This window comes from Kryptolebias marmoratus, linkage group LG11 (assembly GCF_001649575.2).
Source record: "Kryptolebias marmoratus isolate JLee-2015 linkage group LG11, ASM164957v2, whole genome shotgun sequence".
In the NCBI taxonomy this organism is placed as follows: domain Eukaryota; kingdom Metazoa; phylum Chordata; class Actinopteri; order Cyprinodontiformes; family Rivulidae; genus Kryptolebias; species Kryptolebias marmoratus.
Window position 1 is genome coordinate 26,033,541 of NC_051440.1, and position 19,473 is coordinate 26,053,013.

The 19,473-nt window shown below is 45.7% G+C and overlaps 2 protein-coding genes across 2 annotated transcripts in view; both read right to left on the reverse strand.

Annotated features, from left to right (window-relative positions):
• Positions 1-762, reverse strand: part of nrn1la (neuritin 1-like a) — a 54,938-nt gene extending 54,176 nt beyond the window's left edge. Inside the window, exon 1 of the mRNA XM_037978468.1 lies at positions 518-762. Coding sequence (XP_037834396.1) covers positions 518-575 — 58 coding nt within the window. The 5' untranslated portion in view covers positions 576-762. The remainder of the gene's footprint in view (positions 1-517) is intronic.
• A 464-nt stretch (positions 763-1,226) lies between these two features.
• edc4 (enhancer of mRNA decapping 4) overlaps positions 1,227-19,473 on the reverse strand; it is a 23,545-nt gene continuing 5,298 nt past the window's right edge. The window contains exons 2-30 of the mRNA XM_017441679.3: positions 18,802-18,961; positions 18,610-18,721; positions 18,423-18,522; positions 18,007-18,193; positions 16,993-17,140; positions 16,646-16,750; positions 15,533-15,645; positions 15,373-15,456; positions 15,190-15,285; positions 14,751-14,850; positions 14,483-14,663; positions 13,535-13,601; positions 12,858-12,949; positions 12,357-12,541; positions 12,079-12,158; positions 11,593-11,722; positions 11,078-11,373; positions 10,765-10,995; positions 9,909-10,010; positions 9,684-9,827; positions 9,423-9,459; positions 8,847-8,994; positions 8,589-8,744; positions 8,169-8,284; positions 7,921-8,086; positions 6,623-6,809; positions 5,730-5,949; positions 5,260-5,423; positions 1,227-2,592 (exon numbers count right to left, since the gene is read on the reverse strand). Of these exons, the coding sequence (XP_017297168.1) occupies positions 2,409-2,592; positions 5,260-5,423; positions 5,730-5,949; positions 6,623-6,809; positions 7,921-8,086; positions 8,169-8,284; positions 8,589-8,744; positions 8,847-8,994; positions 9,423-9,459; positions 9,684-9,827; positions 9,909-10,010; positions 10,765-10,995; positions 11,078-11,373; positions 11,593-11,722; positions 12,079-12,158; positions 12,357-12,541; positions 12,858-12,949; positions 13,535-13,601; positions 14,483-14,663; positions 14,751-14,850; positions 15,190-15,285; positions 15,373-15,456; positions 15,533-15,645; positions 16,646-16,750; positions 16,993-17,140; positions 18,007-18,193; positions 18,423-18,522; positions 18,610-18,721; positions 18,802-18,961 (4,091 nt within the window). The 3' untranslated portion in view covers positions 1,227-2,408. The remainder of the gene's footprint in view (positions 2,593-5,259; positions 5,424-5,729; positions 5,950-6,622; positions 6,810-7,920; positions 8,087-8,168; positions 8,285-8,588; positions 8,745-8,846; positions 8,995-9,422; positions 9,460-9,683; positions 9,828-9,908; positions 10,011-10,764; positions 10,996-11,077; positions 11,374-11,592; positions 11,723-12,078; positions 12,159-12,356; positions 12,542-12,857; positions 12,950-13,534; positions 13,602-14,482; positions 14,664-14,750; positions 14,851-15,189; positions 15,286-15,372; positions 15,457-15,532; positions 15,646-16,645; positions 16,751-16,992; positions 17,141-18,006; positions 18,194-18,422; positions 18,523-18,609; positions 18,722-18,801; positions 18,962-19,473) is intronic.

Sequence of the window (19,473 nt, forward strand, 5' to 3'; positions counted from 1 at the left end):
TCTGTGGGGGTCTGAGGGGCTCTGAGGGGCTCTGTGGGGGTCTGAGGGGCTTTGTGGGGGTCTGAGGGGCTTTGTGGGGGTCTGTGGGGTCTATGGGGGTCTGAGGAGGTCTGAGGGGGTCTGTGGGGTCTAAGGGGGTCTGAGGGGTTCTGAGACACCCCCCACTGCAGCAGAGACCAGGAGACCGATCCGGTCCCTCTCAGACCGGATCGGTCCCGCAGCACCTTCCTCCTCCTCCTCTTCCTCAGCAGGAGGATGCTGCGGGAAACCCCGAACCCCGCAGAGGCTCACGGGACAAACCAGCAGCTCTACACGGATCAGGACTGCATCTTAAACACACATACACAAGAACCAAGAAGTCCAGAACCGGATCAACCTCCAGAACCAGAACCAGAACCAGAACCTGCTCCCGGATCCTCCCTGCAGCCGCAGAGAGGAGGAGCGCAAACAAACAAACAAACAAACAAACAAACAAACAAACAACAAACTCTGGGTTTGAAGGATGTTCTGAACTCACCGAGCAGCAGAGCAACAGGCAGGATCAGGAGGCGCGCGGAGTTCAGCAGAGACCACATCCCGACCCGAAAGTTCGTCCTCAGAGTCCCGAGTCCCGAGTTTCAGTCCCGATCCGGACCTCCAGAGTCCGATCCTGCTGGGGGGAGGAAATCCTGCAGTCCGGGGGCTGGAGAGAGGTTCTCCTGCGGTTCTCCTGCGGTTCTCCTCCTCTCTGCTGCAGCTCCGCTCTGAGAGCAGCTGATGGGAGGCGCGTGCTGAGGAGGAGGAGGAGGAGGAAGAGGAGGACAGCAGAGTCCCTGATGGATGGAGCTCTGCAAGAAAACTGAAATAATCCTCTTTTTGCTTCTTCCATCATGAAGGTCATACGAAGGTTAATAACAACAACGATACTACTACTACTAGTACTTTTACTAATGCTGCTAGCAGTATTACTAGTACTACTAATAATATAACAGGAGCCCTCTGTGGGCGAAGAGCTGAAAACTTTAAGGACTGACCGTCTCTGATATGTTTACTGATAAATAAACTAAACTGAATAAATGAGTGGTGTTGTTGGCTGAAGTATGCAGATAAAAGTGGTTTGTTTACATTGAGTGCGGACCTGCATTTCAGAATGACTTAAAGAGGAACCGTTGGATGTAGATCAGGATGAACTAAAGTCAGCAGCCAAAGCTGAAATTAAAATATTTCTGTAAACACACACAAACTGCTCATGGTTCGATTATTATCGTCATTTTTTATTCCAAAACAATTCAGGTAAAACAAACTATAAACAACAGAACCGGGCGGGAGGAAACAGAGAGAAACAGCAGAACTTCCACACTTTGAACGGGTCGAAGCGGACTTCTGTCAAATAAAAACAGGTTCTCCTCTGCTGATCCACCTCAGCAGGAACAAATAAAAAGCAGCTGTGTGTCTCACTTTAACCTTACACGCTGTCGAACACAGATGGAGGACAGTAAGGCACTTTCTAGACAAAACCAACAGAATCTAAACACACGATTCCTTTATTTTACAATCAGCCGCCCTGCAGTTTGTCAACAAAACAAGACACAACCTGCTCGTTTGCTTAAACATACTGAAACAAAAAGCAAAAAGCAGGAATGATTTCCCAAAACCTAAACATGGAAAGCAGGGAGACCGAATAGGTGCTGCCCCCTACAGTCTAAGAGAAGTAACTGCACATTATTTGAAAAAAAGAAGGTCAGTAACAATCAAAATGTTATTATTCATCTACTTTTACAACTTTTTAAGCAAGTATACATGGCTTACAAATGCTAAATGCTTTTTTTATTTATATATATAAAAAGGAGCTAACATGTAGGAGATAACGAGGACGGCTGCAGAACTCGGATCAGATTTTAAAGAAACGTCAAAAAAAAAGAGGCAGTTTGTTTGTTAGCTATCACGTCAAATCTGCTTTGATCCAATTCTAAAATAAAATTTGTGTGAAAACTTGTTTTTTCACAGTTATTTCAGCCAGAATGTTGCCTCCAGCCTACAGAGAAACGAGAGAAAAGGTGCAGCTTTGGGTCGCCAGGTTGAACTGAAAGAAGCATGATTCTGGGAATTCCAGTCGGGTAAAGAAAGAAAGAAACAAACAAGCTGCTCTTCAGGCCGTTCAAACGGAAACAGGACGAGCCGCGCCAGGCTGGGCGTTCTTTAAGTCTTCTTCAGAACCGAGACAGGAACGAAGGTTCTGACCTGAGCGCCAACAACAACAAAATGATTCAACTAAATAACACGATCGATGCGAGGGGAAATAACCGGGAGGAGAAGCAGCTCAGATCCCAGAACGTGGTCGGAGCGGGTCGGAGCAGGTCGGAGCGGTCCCTGATGGTTCCTTCCTCTGAAACATTCTTGGAGAAGCGGCGCCGCGTGCCGCTGCGGGGCTAATGGCTGACCAGCCCCTGCAGCATCATCAGCAGGCGCCGCGCCCTCTTGCTGAGCGGACTGTGGGGCTCCTGCTGCAGGAAGGCGATCAGCTTCGGTCGGATCTGGGTCAGAACCGACGACATGTGGTCTCTGGTCAGGGGGTCGCTGTGGTCCAGGTTCATCACGGCGTCTTCCAGGTAGCTGGGGGGGGATGAAACGAGGACAGGGTCAGAGAATGAACAGCTTCTGTTGTAATAGAACCAGATTATAATCAAATTAAAGAAATGAGATAAAGTCCTAATCCTGAAAGTCTGAAAGTTTTCTGGTTTTCAGTTTCAGTCCCTGTTTGTGTCCATCACAAAGAGGAAAGTGGAGGACAGGAAAGTATCTGAAAGACCTGTGGTCTCTTTGGTAAAGACGGCTGGGAACAACGATCCTAAAGGTGGGATTTAAAAGTTTTCAACACAACTCTGGTTCATCGCTGACTTTAGACCTCAAGCACTCAGAAGTTAGACGTTTGAGCTCAGTAGCTGTAAAAATGACAGCGTTCGAGCTGTCTTTGTGTTGACCATGGTTCGTGAGATATTTTGCTAACAGTCAAACACACCCAGAGGCAGTTACATGATTGCCTGCCTTTATCGGCAGCGGGTGATCACAAGGAATAACTTTCGGTTCTGCAGCAGAACCGGGTTCTTCGTGATCACCTCCAACTCAAAGTCAGACATCTGGTGGTACGGAACCACAGAGCCGTCCTCCGACCGCCTGCTGGCTTCCTGCCAGGTCGCCGGAGCGCCGCCAGCACGCTCTTTAAAAGAAGGCTTTTAATGTCGCTGCTCAGATCGTCCTTCTGAAAGTTATTAACTTGCAGAGAATCACCTGCCCGTCGCTGCAGATACACACATTTAACTGCTGCCGAGGCTCCCTGGCTTCACATTACTCCCCGCTCCGGTTTTATAACATGTTCCTCGCAGCCAGTTAATGACCCGACCCGGACCGCCGTTTTCCCCCGGTCTTCACGGCGCGGGATTCCCATCAGAAGGCCTCTGTGATCCTGCGGAAACCTGCGTGTTTCATACGATGCCCACTGAGCTCCTTATTGCCTGATTTTATCTCCTAATTAGTGAGATTTTCCTGCATGAATAAAACTCAAACTGTTCCTTAAAGTAAAGAACAAAAAGAGTCATTTTAAGGTTGAAGTAGCTCAGGATCTTACTGACACACCCGTGCTGTCGGGGTTTGTTTGTTTTTTATCTCATTTTATTTATTTTTCTGTGTTTTACCATCAACCCAATCGCCTCCATTAGATCACTGCCTTCCATGTTTTATTAAAGCATGCTGCCACATTCCGTTCATTTTAGTTTAATTTATTCCGTTATCATATATTTTTATTTTCTCACCAAAGTCAACGCAAGTCATAAAGTATTGTGTCTTTGTGCCAAATTTAATATTAAAAAGGTGGCTGTCCGGAGATAAACGACAACAGATCTTATCTGTTTTATCTTATCAGATAAAAAAAGATTAAAAATAAAAAAACGAGGGAAAAGATAAGACGACCTCGAGGAATTCTTTCCTCCAGAATGAAAGAAAAGACAAATTAAAACATCGTTTTTCGCCTCCATGCACAGAATCCAGATTTAACCTTGATGTTTCTGCTCGTGGAGGAATGATCTCATCTGTAGTTTTCTTTGATTCATCGTGTCAGGATGACGGGGAGGACATGCAGAGACGTCTCAGGAAGCTGCTGAGTCAGAACGTCCACCACGACTCTGCCCAGCCGTCAATCTGCGAGCTCTTAGTTTAATTATGACCGCGGCCACGCCTTTCTACCAGCTGCAGCGTGAAGCAGACGGAGCAGAAAACAAGGAGATAAGACTCGGGAAAGTACAAAGAAAGGAGCGAAGGAACGGCCTTTTACTGAGACGTGCCGGCTTTCAGAATAAAACATCAAACAGGAAGAAGAATAGCGAGCTCCTGTAATGTGTGATAGCGTTCACGGGCCGGGCTGCGCTCCCCGAGCAGCCATGCAGCAGACGGAGCGCCGTGATGGGGTCAGCACTTCAGCACCACTGCGCCCACAGGAGACGCTGAATAATGGGCGGACGGCGGAGACTAGACGGCGAGGAAGAGTTTAGACGAAGGCTGGCTTTATTACCGACGGAGCGCAGAGGATCTGAGAGACGTTTACAGGTTTCTGATCCAAAACTGAAAACTACGAGACGAGAACACGATGAAATTTATAAAGAAAGAAAGCAGAACGAGCCTCGCGGCGGTCAGGATGGACGTTAAGACGTTTAGTGTTTGAAGGAAAACGTCATTTCAGCATGTTAAGGTTTATAATGCAAGATGTTTTAATGTTCTGTCCGTTTTATTTGTTTGTTTCCATTTTTGTCACACGGAGACGTTGGTTTTTACCAAGCTGAAATATTAATAAAAAGCAACGAGTTTGCTTCTTTGGTATCAATAATGCAGATTTTCATATATTACTGAAACACAGAATAACATTTCATCTTCATCTTATTGACATTTAAAAAAAAGTGATAAATAAACAAGAAGAAAGTCGAGTTTCTGCATCAGATTTTGTGTCATTTATTCTAAATATTTATTCTAAATAAGAGTCAGACAGGTAAAAGCTTAGAAAGACTGAGTAAATTCAAACATAACAAAGGTAAAAGTACCTTTATTATCTTTGGGGTTGCTTTAAAGAGATAGATGCAAAGAAACAATCTGAAAACTCTGTTGATGTTTGTGTTCAGCTCCTTGTTTGTTTCTTTTCTGCATGGTTTATTATAGAAAACAATCTGTCTTCCCTGCTCTGTTTATTTAATCCAGATGAAACATTTAGCAGGCTGCTCGGCTCGTCTTCCTCACCTGATTTTGAGCTCGGAGCGGGTGGAGAGGTTGGAGGAGAGCTGCTGGATGAGAGAGAGCAGCACCGGCTGGCTGAGAGGGCAGGGGCTCTGACCGAACACCTGCTGCGAGTCGATGGTCTCGCACACGTACAACACCAGGTTCAGGTCGGTCGCCGACAGAGCCTGCGGGGCGAGACGCACGGAGAGGGCTGTTAACGTCTCACAGAAGCTCCGCCTTTAATCAGAGAGCACCGGGAAGACTCGTTAAGGTCGACCGAGTCGTAACATTAACCATCTGATGGTTAACCACAACAGGGTGTTAAACAGGAAGCACCTCGCTGAGACTACTGCAGAGCCGAGAGCAGGACCAGAGAATACAAACAAGTGTAATGAAGCCTGCAGCCCACACAGGTCATGGTGGAGGCTGAGGCCCTCGGTGCACACGAGCAGCGGCGTGTGACTGCAGAGCTCTGTACCGGCTCTGATTACCTGCTGGAAGGCCTGGTTGAGCTGGCCCTGCTGGAGGAACTGCAGGATGTTGGCCTGCTGCGTCTGGTAATCGAGGTGCGCCGTGGGGACGGGGGTTCCAGCCGCAGACCTCATGGCCTGCATAATGCTGGAGGTGACCACCGCCTGCTGCTCCTTCATGGCCAGGCTCACCTCCCCTTTGACGATCCGCTGCACGTGGCTGAGAATGGACTCCTGCAGACTGAGGAGAACGCACAGTTTACAGCAGGAAATAAAGACTCTTACACTGAGAACGCAGATCCAGACCTCAGATCGCTGTGCTGTTTATTCTGCAGACTTTATATTTCAGCAAATATCAAACCACGCAGCTCATTCAGGAGATGGGTGCTATGACTGTTGGTTTTTGTCCACTTTTTACTTTTTTTTGGCAGCTTTTAGTTTTTAGCTGCCATTCTGATATGGTTAGCTTTTAGCTAGCGTTTTGCTAATATGCTACCAACTTATTTTTTAGCTTTAACAACAACTTAATTTCAGCTTCTTCAGTTCTCTAGTTTGACTTAACATCCCCTGAAAGTGTCATTTTCTTTCTTCAGATCTAAAGTTTTAGCTGTTCAGCCACTTCCTGTCTGCTTCACCCCTGATAATCTAGAAACTCTGGAGGCTGGTGAATTAATTGCACGGGGAACGAGAGACCTGACAAAAAATATGCTCCTACATTAGCCTCAGGATTAGGCTTTGCTTGTTTTTACTCTCCAATCCATTCTGCAGCTGCTCAGTGGGCACAGCTGCAAACATCTGCTGATTTACGTACCTGATCTGTCGGTCTCTGTGAGTAAAACGTTAAAAGCAGCTCTCCGTTTAGTGCTCAGGGTGGTGTGTGTGTAAACGCTGGTGCCGCAGTATCGGATACATACTTTCCCACCATCATCTGCATCTGGTGCTGGACCTCGGCCCGGACGGTGGCTGTGATGCTGCTGGCCAGCTGATCGGTGGAGCTCTGGAAGCTGTCGATCATCTGCTGGAGCTGCCCGATCATGGGGTCCCGGGCGTCCTGCTCTCTCTGCTTCCGGTTCTTCATGTGAGTATCGAGCTGCTGGATGTCTGCAGAGATGAAGGTCAGAATGAAGGCTCCTCCTCTTCCTCTGACTCACTTTAATATCAAACTGCCTTCATTTATTTATGTAAACTCATCAGTTAATGTTAAGAGATACTCGCTCTGAACTACGAACTCAAACACGCTGCAGTTTATTATAATCTGCATTAACAGAGTTACATCGTCTCTGCAGCACCACTAAAGGGTTTTATGTTGGAGACCCAAAACTTTCTGCCTGACTGATATCTGAGCGTCTGGGCCGTGTTTTTAAGCGACCAAGTTTTTAAAAATCATGTGCATAATGTTTGATTCGCTCACATCGTCCTCGCCTCGGTGTGCTTAGGATTTAACCAACTGGAGTACACCTTTGCAATAAAAACAGGTTTAAATAATTATTATTTCAGACCTGGCCTCAGATGTTTCTGTCATCTCCTGTGCAGGAGTCAAAATGCAGCCCTGGAATTCACAGAAACTAAAGTTTGAGACGCCCAGAATAACTCTGAGACTATTTTGAGAGAAATGCATCAAACTAATTATTTCAACAACTTCAGAGTTCGAGTAATTAAACTGCGAGCCTCATGAGGGGAAACCAAGACCCCCCCACGACCGTTCCAAGACATTTTAGAGACTCCCTCCAACACTTACAGCCCAGTGAGACACCACCTCAACTAATCTAACGCCTAACATTAACCCTTTAAACGACTGAGAGACACACTGAGGTCTGATCGGGGGGGTCTCGACCAAAAACAAACACTGGACTGAGGTCCAACACTCAGGATGACTCTGACAACAAACCTGAAGATGCAACGATCCCAAAATAATCTTAATAATATTTAATTTTACCTCCTGGACTAAACAAAGCTTTCTGCTCCAAGCAGTTCCCGTAAAGGGAATAAAAACACGCCTAACATGGCTGCAGGGTTTGGTTTAACAAGTTTGGTTTTCCTGCATTTATTCCTGATTAGTCACCAAAACCACTGAGGTCTCAGCTCTTCTTCTGCCCCCCCAAAAACAAATAAATACACATTTGAGATAACTTGAATCAGTTTGTTTGCTGCCAGACTTCTCTGGTCCACCACAAACTGTCAGAAGAAGGTTTCTGTGGGAAGTTGTGCTTACATTCGTGCGTGCCTTGTTTGAAGCTGTCGTTGATTTGCTGAAACATGGTCTGGCAGCCTCTTTCAAACACGGGCAGCACGGTGCTCTGGAAAGCGTCTTTGTAGGCTGCTTGGATGGGTCCCTGTATCGCTTCGGCTGCTGCTCGACCGATGGCGTCGGTGAGGTTCTGAGAAACAGGAAGTCCAGAGAAACCTCCTGAAATACCAACTACAGAAACTCTAATAAACACGAAGCAGACGGATGCCCACCTTGGATTTGACCACCTTGCTGATGTTGTCTTTCAGGGTGACCTCCACGGCGGTCAGTTTAGCAGCTATCGTGTTGTTCAGCTGGCCCGTCACCGGCTCCAGACTTTTAGAAATCGCTGCAAAGGAATTGGGAGGACAGATCTATAATCAGACAAACGACATCAGAGAAAAGGAGAGAAGGAACACGCTTCGAGAGCAGGAGAGGTGAGGCGGGAAAACATCTCTCCGGAGACCGCGGAGTGCTATTTTTATTTCCCTTCAGCCTGAAATGACCTCAAGCTTCAAACAAGAGAAGCTCAACTTCCTGAAGACGACTTCAAGAACTGAGTTAAAGAGAAAAGAGGCAAAAAGCTAGCTGAAATCTAAAAGCAGCAGAAGAGTAGCTAAAAGGATGGTTAGAAATAAAGATTGTTTTCTTACTCTGCGGGACGGTTTTCTTCAGCTCGTCTCGCAGCACTTTGTCCATCCTGTTGGTCAGCGCCGAGCTGAGGGCGTGGCCGAGCTGCTGGCCGAGCTGCTCCTGAAGCCGCTGCTGATGGTTCTGACTCTCCGCCAGGACTCGATCCAGTCTGCGGTCTGAGGTCGGGACGAGTCAAGGCTCAGGGGAACACGACCGGTCAAAACACAGGCTGAACTTTAACCTTTCGGCCCTTCGGGCTGAAATGGACTGAAGGATACGCTCCTGTTCCTGGTGTTTTAGCAGCAAATGCTCCACCTGAGCCATGATGGTACCAGGCATGGTCTCAACCAGCGCCGACAGTTCGGTTAGCTCCCTCTGCTGGGTGCGCAGCAGCATCAGCAACTCGTCCTGAGCTTCTGCATTAAACTGCAGAGTTAAGACACGAAACATCAGCATTTGTTTCTCGCACCGACTGATCACGAGGACATTGAACAATACCTCTCTACCTCTCTAATAATTATTAATGGATACAGTTTGAGGTATTCTGGTTAGAACTACGCAGGAAAAACACGGCTCTTAGCAACGTTAATGCTGATTCCAGTGTTGTTTCCTTCTGCAGGGGTGTAGTTTTACACCTGCAGCCTCAGGACTACAAGACCAGCCCCCCGAGCTGCTGAAGGCCCCCCAGAACGCTGGTTCCTTACATGTTTACTTTTTATCAGTGCAGGAGAACAAGCAAACACAGTACGAACACTCGGAATACTTTCTGACTGAGCTGAAGTAAAACTGTACTCATACTGTGGTAGTAAATGTACACAGAGACAAACTGCACTGATCTTCTGTAAGCATCTTACCTGTCCAGGATCCATGTGTCTGGACTGAGAAAATTCACTGCAAAGAAAACAAAAATAAAGTTTTGTGTAAATAATTACATTCTTCTGTTTGTCAGTACTTAAAGAGCTTCCAGCATCATCACAACTCATCAAGAATAAACACATAAAACAGTTCTGCACCATCATTTTAAAGACTTAAATTCTGTATTTCCACCAAACAAACAGAATAAAAAACAAGATAAAGTGTCATCCTGGCAGCTGAGATGATCTTCATGTCCTCACCCGTCATCTTTCTTGACCTTCCTCTTGAGCTTCGGCGAGCCTCGCGGCGAGGACTTCCAGTCTTTGACGGGTATTCTGTGAGAGGAGCGGGAGCCACAGTTCCCAGAAGACGAAGCCAGACTGGAGATCTCGTCATCAGGGTCGCTGAGAGAAGCAGAAATAAAGAGATGAAGTGTAATAAACTTTAAGGACGTCCTGAGCGCAGCCTGAGGGGGTCTGGGTTACCTCTGCTCGGCTGCAGCGTCCTGACTGTCGCTTTGCGGGAGGTGATAGGAGCGGCGGTGGTACGGTGAGCTCAGGTGTCTCTCCTGAGACTCCTCCCTCGAACTGAAACACAAACAAGTAAACTAGGATTCATCAGACAGAATAAAGTCCCACGAACTGAAGACACTTTGAAAGATGCCCAGAACTACAACACATCAGCTTTCCTCAGTAAAACCCCGGCAGTACTTCAGGACGTACTTTTATAGTAAAAGTACCGCCAAACGAATGAGTTCTTCCTCAGACTTTCATTGAAATCTGCCCAGTGGTCCCTGAGATATTTTGCTAACAGACAGGCAACAACGCCTCTGTAGGAGGCGGGCAATCATGTAATCTTCACAGGGTTGAAACTTTTCTTTAATTCTCCTCATATTGCTGCAACAAACTGATAATAAACTGATTGAAAGGTCAAAGATATTTGGTTTTATTGTTGTAAAACTAGTGGAAGACATGATTCAGTGAATTAGATGCATTTTGTTGAGTGTTTTTAAGACATTAAAGCATTTTTAATTCCTATGATACCAGTTTTGCCAACAAGAATCCTCTTGAAGACAGAAACTATGACGGTTTTTACAGGATGCTCCTCCTGACTTCATGCAGCTTGTTTTAGGGGAAGACTCGCCCTCATCCACACGTTTATTAATCACTGGGAAAAATTTACTTTTCTTTGGACTTCCAGAATTGCTGCAAAGGTGCTGATTTCCTTCTTAACATCTGGATCAATGTTAACGCCTCACTGCCATCCATGAACCCTAAAACCATGAACTAAGTCTTCTAATCTTTAGAGAAATGTTCAAATGTTTTCAGAGCGGTTACTGACCAGTCCCCCAGACCGTTGTCCCTGAGACTGTTCCTGGTTTCTCTGGTGATGTCCGGGGCGGCCGGCCACGGCGTGTGGCTGATGTTACCGTCCGAGGAGCCTCCGGCTGCCCCGGGGTTCTCCTGCGACAGGGCGTTCTCCAGAAGAGACGGCTGGTTGCTGAGCCTGGGCTCTGCCTCTGCTGCCCCGCTCACCGGCACGTCTGCGCCTCCCAGTTCGAGGGGCACCAAGCTGCGAGAGAAAATATCATCGCTTTTTAAAAAGAAACATGATACAGAATGGATAAGATGTGAATGAGTCATGAAACGCTTACCTGTTGCTGCCGGCGGAGCGCGGTGAGGTCAGCAGGTGCAGAGCAGAAGCTGCAGACGCCATGCTGTCCGTCTGAAGGGCAGAGAGGGGTAAGGTCTCCAGACCGGACACGTGTCCCCTCTGGAGCTGCAGGGTCTGCGAGGCGATCTCCGGCATGTCCTGGGACAGAGCCGTGGAGGCCGAGGAGATGACATCCGGGGAGCGGGCTCTGGTCGGAGAGGCCAGGGGCGGCAGGAGGGGAGAATCCAGGATCTGAGGACTGTCAAGAGCCAGAGGACCAGTAGGAGACCCCAACGACTGGAAACCAAGAACAAGATTCTGAGTTCTTTCTATTGTGGCACAGTGTAAACAGGCAGGAATGTATCATTTATTTGCTAACTGGCAGCCTATAATACGTTCAGGAAGTCTCTATTGGTGAGAAACTCCCTTTTATTCCAATAGATTCAGAAGAGCCCAGTTCTGATTTCCAGCCTGACTGAGGTGTGAGGAGAGGCCGTGGGGGGTGTGGGACCTTACCGGCAGGCTCTCGAGTCCGGGCAGCAGCACGGCAGAAGCAGCTCTCGGGCTGCTGCTGGAGGCCGAGTGTCCCAAGCTGCTGCTGTTGTTGTCTCCTCTGATGGGACTCTGACTCACGTCGTCCATCGCTCTGCACACAGGAAGAGACGTGTGGAAACACAAACACGCTGATGATCAGCAGCTCGTCAAGAGAAAATTATCTACAGTGCAAAACCATCTCATTAAAGCTGTCTACAGTTCCACGAAGGGTTGGCTGCAGAGGTTGGTACAAAACGGGCTGAGGCGGGTTATACCCGGTATGATGTGGGCAACAAAATAACGTGCATGGCCTAGAATTCAGTTCTGCAAGCTTTGACGGCAAAAATAAGTTTTGATTTTCAAAAACTGGCAGCTTAAAACGCAGCTGCATGCCTCGCCGGTGGCAAACATGCAGAGTCTGTGAGACTACAGTGATTAATTCGCCTGTTTGCTCACAGAAAATCGGACCTGTTAGTAGAGTCCGAGTTGCTGCTGATGGCGGTCACGATGGTCAGGCTGCTGGCGCTGCTACCGGGAGACGCCGGGACCTGCAGGATGACAGCGTGATTACAGGGGTAGGAATTATAATCTGGTTCCAATCTTAAAGTGCACAAAATCAGAAGAGATTGTTTTTTAAAGTATGATCTGCAGTATTTGAGCTTATTAAGTAAAGCTTCATGAGGCTTTAACAGAATAACACTATGAGCTCCTGTCGTTCTCTTCCTTTAAGTAAAAAACGTCCGTACCGAAGTGCTCGGCGTCATGAAGGCATCTGGAGTCATCAGTTTGGGCATCGCGCCGCCGCCGGTCGCCACGTTTGACAGGAAGTCGGAGGGAGCGGGAAGCGGCGGGATTTTTCTGAGGTCCGTCTGCGAGCCACTTCCAGATTCCTTGTCGGAGCTCTGGTCGGTGAGATGATCTGAAAACGCTGCTGCAAAGACAAAATACGAGAGCACTTCAGATGTGAGGCGAAACGTGGAGGTAAGAAAATGGCCGCTCTGCACCGTCCATCATTCCCAACTCAGTCCGTGAGCATTTCACAGACAAATGAGTAATCTTTGCATGCAGTTTGTGTCTGTGATGCTGATGCTACAGATATTAAGATTTTAAGACAGTTTCCACTGAGAGTTTAGTATATTTTGCTCATTTGATTTACATTTATTCAAAAAGCTTTATAAACTAAAAGGCTGACTTTGATTTATCTTTTAAATCAGCATTTTCTCTTGACCTGAAACTTGTTAACTTACCCAAACCATCCTGGGAATCGGAGCGATGAAGAAATCCTCCTGAGTTGGATCCCAAGTTGGGCTGAAACCAGATCTGAACGTCCTGCAAACTCCTGAAGACACAAGCAGAACAGATTTAAAAACAACCCAATCTGAGCTGGTTTTTCCAAACATAAACACAAAAGAATTAAACCCAAACTTCCTCCAGACCCTAAGAATACAAGAGCTTCAGTAAAAAGATTCAAAAACAAAAAGTAGTCCAGGTGATTATCTGAGCCGGCTGCACCGGAGGCAGAAAGTATTGATGTGGAAAATAAAAAAAACACCGGGGAACTCGAGCAAATAGCAAGAAATCCAGAGAAAATGTTCTGAACACGAGTGTAACTTCAGGGCTGCAGAGCTTGTGTGAAAACAGCTTCTGTTTCAGACTCATATATTCAAACATCTGCTTCGGTTTTCTTCCTGTTTACTGCTGTCAACAAGAACCACAGCTGGATTCATTTCTGCAGAAACAGAAACTCTTTCCAACAAGAACAGGAGGAGGAAACAGCTCGTTTCAGCTCGACAGCTGCAGATTAAATCAGGAATACGAGCCACTGCATCAAATCACCTAAAACTTCTCCTCACAGTTTTATTTATGTTGGAATAATTCAGCTTGACTTTGTTACTCTGACATCCACAGGAACATGAAAACTTACTTGGTGTGAACACAGTAGAGCTGAATCTGGATCCCAGATTTGGACTCTGCGGGTCCTTGGGCGCCCTCTGGAGGACAAAACATAAATCTAGATTTAATATTTAATTTTAAACTCTCTTTCCTCTGAGGTTTCGACTTCTCTCTACTTCATAACCTGAGAGCAAAAAGGTTGGAGCTTCTTCAGAAACGAACATAAACAACAAAAAAGGTTTATAGAAAATTATATTTGTACTCTTAATTTATCACAAACTGATCTGCTGTCAGGTTCAGACGTGGGAGAGAGGAAACATCAGACTTATTGTTGATTTTTAAACTCTTTCTAGTCTGACAGACATAAATCATCCAATGAGCTCTTATATCAACTAACTTAATGTCAGAATTAAAACCTAAAAGACATATTTCATATTTAATTAAACTAGAAACGCGGCTCGTTGAGTGAGATTTGATTTACAGATAAGATTATTAAGATGTGATTAAAAACACAAACTGAATCATTAATATCGTTTGATTAATGAGAGATTAGAAACATTTTTATATAAAGCTACAAGCTGTAAAAGATATAAAATTATGATAACTTCTAAAACCTAATGTAAAAAAAAAAGTCTACAATGATCAAAACATTTGACTAATAAATAATTTAGTGCCTTTTGGGAGGAGAAACGACTTCCTTCTGCTGCAAGAAATTTATGTTTAAGTTTAAATATTACTTGTAAAAGTTGTTTTTGCTGGCTGTTATGTTAAATATATCTGCCTTTTATATATAATTAACATTTTAAAAGATTGAAACAAACAACTTGGAAAATACTAAATTTCAGACTTTTCAAGACTCTGCAGGAACCCTGAACTACAGGAAACTGTTTTATTTGAAACATTTCAAACCACGAAGAACACGAGTTAAACAGTTTACTCCTAATTTAGGTGTGAAATTGGGTTTCCGTGCACGGATCACCTGCGGACAGGCTCTCGCTTTCTTCCTCTGCGGGGAGGACCTCGGTGTGCCGCAGGCGGCTGAGGGTGACGTCCCGCACCCCGAAGCTGAGCACAGGGTGGGTGAGCAGGAACTCCGACACCGCCGTGAAACTGGCTTTTCCCTTCTCCAGGTCCTGCCGCAGCTCCATCACGTACAGGACCTGGCAGAGGACAGACTCGGGGACATCAGAGACAAACACCTAAGGGACAGGTGAGTGGACACACACAGCTGAGAACGCCGCACCAACCTTTCTCTGCACGTCTGTGAGAATCAGATATTCAGCAGAAAGATCCAAACTGGCCTTCAGACTCGGCAGAACCGATGAGGTCAGCGGATCTGGAGAGAACCTGAGAGAACAAAAACAACAACCAACAGTTTTTACAACCTTTCTGAGGCGATGTAAAGAAAAACATACATATCTGATAGGTGAAATAAAAAAATCAGCTCAGAATCTCTTCATATGAAAGTAAAACTGGTCACGCAGCAACAACCAGATATAATTATGTTAAAAGTGACTTTTTGTTCAAAAACTCGATGGTTTGCAGTAACATCTAACATTCATCTGGACGAAACAAAAAAAACATCAAACCGCTGCAGCTCAGCAGCTTCCCAGAGTCACCAAATCCCAAACCATGAAAGATAAGAAAAACGCTTTCGAGTTAAAATGATAAACCAAAGGGGAGAACCTGATGGTCTGTAAGCAGGTCCAGGAAACGGTGCACCACATCTTCAGCTCCTGGTTCTGGTCCGCTCCGGTTATCAGAAACCTCCAGAAAGGAACCCTGCAAGCAGAAAGGAGCAGAAGTGAGGGAAAGGCGAACGGCGCCTGGGATGAAGGCGTGCGTGTCGTGGTTTTCAGCTGCGCTCACTCTGGATCCTGCCTCTTGTGGTTGTCACAGAACAGGAGACAGGAGAGGGGACGTCTTCCGTGCGGCCGCAGCTCGTGAAGACATCTGGACAACAGAAAACAGAGCTAAAAACAAACATCCTTCCCATCCAGGATCCACAGCTGATGACCTGCTTGCTCACCTGGGCTTGTCCTGTCCTCCTTCTATGTAGATCTGCCAGAACTTGATGTATCCATCATGGCTGGCTGTGGCCAACACAGTTCCATCAGGAGACAAAGCTCCTTCGCTGACTCTCTGGAGGGACAAACATACAGATCAGATGTGGGAGGAATCTACAACAGCATCCCACCATCACCGCCGGCTGTTAGCAGACAGGAAGTGATCCCTGCTCTCTGATTTGAAACCTGAACACCAGAAGAGCTTGTTTTACGGCTCCTAAACTTTCCAGCTTTTGATTCACAAAATAAAAGTCAAAGAAACTCACGACTAATGATAGTTTGAATCATACAAATGCTGCTAATCTGCAAAAAAAACAAAGAGCTTTTTGTAACCTCTACAGGAATTATTAATTTATCCCTCTCTGACTTCTGTTTTTATCTCATCAGAGCAGTAAAGTCCTCTCCCTCCGTTGTCCCTTGACCCCCACCGTGGTGGCTACAGTTCCAAACATTTTAGAACTGTAAAATTACCACAAAATAATGATGAGTTTCATTCAATCACTCCAGTTATGTTCTTACATTTCTACATACTGTATGTGAGCTTTTCTACATGCTGCAAAAAAATCAGGAAGTAATTATTTTACTCTTTAAGGACCGGGTCCAGTCGACCCACCAGGTGCTTCTCTAAAAGCGACCCGAGTCCACACATCACAGATCTGCAACAATCAGTACCGTGTTTAATAAAGAATCCTGAAATCACAGCATATTTGTCTAATTAATAATCAACAAAACACACAGACGTGTGCCTTCAAGCTGGCAAGAACAGAAACTGCAGCATAAAAACGTGATTTTTTTATTGCACGCTGATGTGAAAGGTGAGTGATCAAGATGGCCGCCATGGCTAATCAACCTTAGAAAACACAAAGCTGAGACCCCCAACACATACTCTGAATGCTACGTTCTTTTAAGTTTGTTTTAAGGCTCAACTGTGTTTTAAAATGACCTCAGATCAGCCATAAACAGCCACAGAGACGCATTGTTTGGGGCAGAAAATCTAATTTAATTAATTACAACATCAATACTGCCTCACACAAAGAAGAATAACAATACTGTGCTTTAATATTACTTTGTCCCACCTTGGTGTGGCCCTTGATGGTGATGAGACCTTCTTTCAGCTCAGTGGCGTCGACAGGCCAGCTGCTGTTGTTGGCCCTCAACACCTCCAGATCCCAAACCTCTGCCTAAACCGGAGATCAGAAATCAAATGTTTGCTTTTATCTGTGTGTGGAATAAAAACAATGAAACGGATGTTTTTGTGTAACTAAAAATCACCCACTTTTAACTTAATGCTCTTCATTTGTTATATTTTTACTGGTCTGTGGGATTTCTATAGTTTCTACTCTTTCAGGAATTCATCCTAAAGTTGATTTCTACTCCCTATTTGAAGTCTAATGTGGATTTTCCTTCAGTAAATCACTGATACCCTGTCTTCATGCAGGAGGGCCAAAGTCTGGCTGGCGTCGTCCTGGTTCTCCTCGTTGTCGTCCAGGATGAACGGGCACCACACGAGGCGGCGGTGGGAGTTCAGCGGCGTGTTCTCCGGGCGCTGGATGTGCACCACGATCTGATCTCTGAGGGGAACTGGAGTTAAGGAAGACTGGGGACAACAAACACCAGAAAGATGAAGACCAAACCCAGTTCAGGTTGTACCGAGTGGTTATCTGAACCTGTGGCTCTTTGGAACTCTGACTTAAACCCGACTTGAACCTGAATCATTTTTAGATTTAATCTACCAACAGCTGAGAGCAGTTGGAGCAGCTCACCTGGCCAGATTTTCAATATGTGTGTGAAATTTCTGCAGCAAAAATCCACTAACAATACGAATATATTGGGTTGTTTTATTGTTGCAGACATTTGTCGACATTTGAATCAAACTGAACAAGCTCTGCAGCGTTTCTCTACCAGAATCAGCTAAATATGAACTAAACCGGAGCCGTTTTACGCCCAACTTCCTGTCACAGTGCGACTGCTCTCCAAATCCACCAAAGGATTTACATCTTTCAACAATTAGATTTTAAACTAATAAAATCTGGTGTCCTTCTTACAACAAAGAGACAAACAGAAATAAAAACCTGCTTCTAATAAAACTTGAAAACAGTTCAGGTAAATAAAGATTCAGGCCCTTAAATAAACAATAAACCCGTCTGGTTTTAGGTTCCCTCTTTAAAAACACGCTTCATTTCTGAGTGAACCGCTTATTTTATTTATTTTCTATAAATATGAAAAGAACTGAAATAAGCCGACATGGTTTTCTAAAAGAAAGTTATTTTCTTGCATAGTTTATTCTTTTTTTTGCCTGATACTTAAAGAAAAATGCCAATCTGTGGCTCTTTACTTTAGCAGAGATGGTAAAAATGGCTTTTAGTGCCTACAGAGATGATATGAGACCCAAACAGCGATGATGGTTGTAACGTCACCCCTCCACATGTCAGGATACAGGATTTTGTTGCCAGTGAAAGTGAGCTGCCAAACCATCAGGTTTCCCGCCTCGTCAACGCAACCCAGCAGAGACGAGTCGAGGTGGGCGAAAGCCAGGTCCGTGACGGCCCCCGTGAACCCCTTCAGCAGGGTGCGCTCGTTAAAATCCAAACTCAGAACACGAATCATGGCGTGGTTGTTGGCTCCTGAAAGGAGGGAAAGAAAACCTTTGGTTGTCTGAATTTATTAAACAATGAAAGAACATATAAGTTCAGGATGCAAACTAATGGAAAATCTGGACAAAGTTAAGATTGAGAATATTACATTTAAGACCCTGCAGAAACCCTGAAAAGAGCAAACAAATATCCTAATAGTTTGTGTTTATCTGATGTGTGGATTCTGCCTGAAACGAGTCATATTTCCTGCAGGGCTCACCTTTGATGGCGTAAGCCAGGAAGGAGTTGCACACGGCGATCAGTCGGCCGTAATAATACTTGTGTTCCCAGTCGTACTTGGCAACAGGCTGAATCTTAACCTGAATTAGAGTAAGAAACACACAAACGTTTCCTTACTGAGGCATGAAGTGATTTCCTCCTACAACAGGGCTGTTTCTGCGCCTTACCTTGTTGCTCCCTCGTGCCTTGCTGCTGATGCTGGAGTCCTGACTCGCCACAATCTCCACGTTGTTGGAGGTGATGGGGATGCAGGTGGTCCCATCGTCACCAGTAAGGCAGCTGGAAACGCAGCACAGGTCGGGTTTTAGAAACACGCCGCATTCAGACGGCCGGGAGGCTGATTTATAGGATTTACTCACATCCTCTGGCTCTCCTGAAGGATGCTGATGTCCGTGGAGATGGGTCTGGTAGATTCCGACATGGCTGACCGATCGGCGCTTCCTAACAGCCCCGCTCCCAGCAAACCGTTCAGCTCCCCATTGAAGGAGAGTTTTCTCTGACCGTCACTTGGCTGAGAGTCTGAGGAAGACGAAGAGTCAGAAACAAACTGTAAACCAGATTTGTTCTGTTGTTCTGAAATAGGCTCGGGTTTCATCTGACATTCTTCTGATTTGCATATCTATACTGTAGGAGATAATGCTGCTAACTTACTGTCTTAAAGTTAACATTTTATTGGATTTAATTAAGCAAAAACTTACAACATTTATTATAAGCCTCTGTTGCTGCATATCCCTGTATTTATTCAGCTGTAAAGATAATTAAAGCTGCAAGCAGCGTTGGACGGCCCTCGCAGCTCAGCGCCGCTTCGGCCTATTGCGACCGCGGGAACCCTGGCGACCGCCCTCTACGCTCTGGCGCACTTCCCGCGCATTTCTCACGCACTTCCCGCACCGTTCACTAGGTGGCGCTTTGGGCAAACGTCCGAAATCGCCTTCAGTGTGGATCGTTATGACTCCTGTTGCTTGTTCTGAAGTTTCACCTTCCTACGTTGAACGGTTCTAGTGTTAGAGCATGTGTGCTGTTGCGACCTT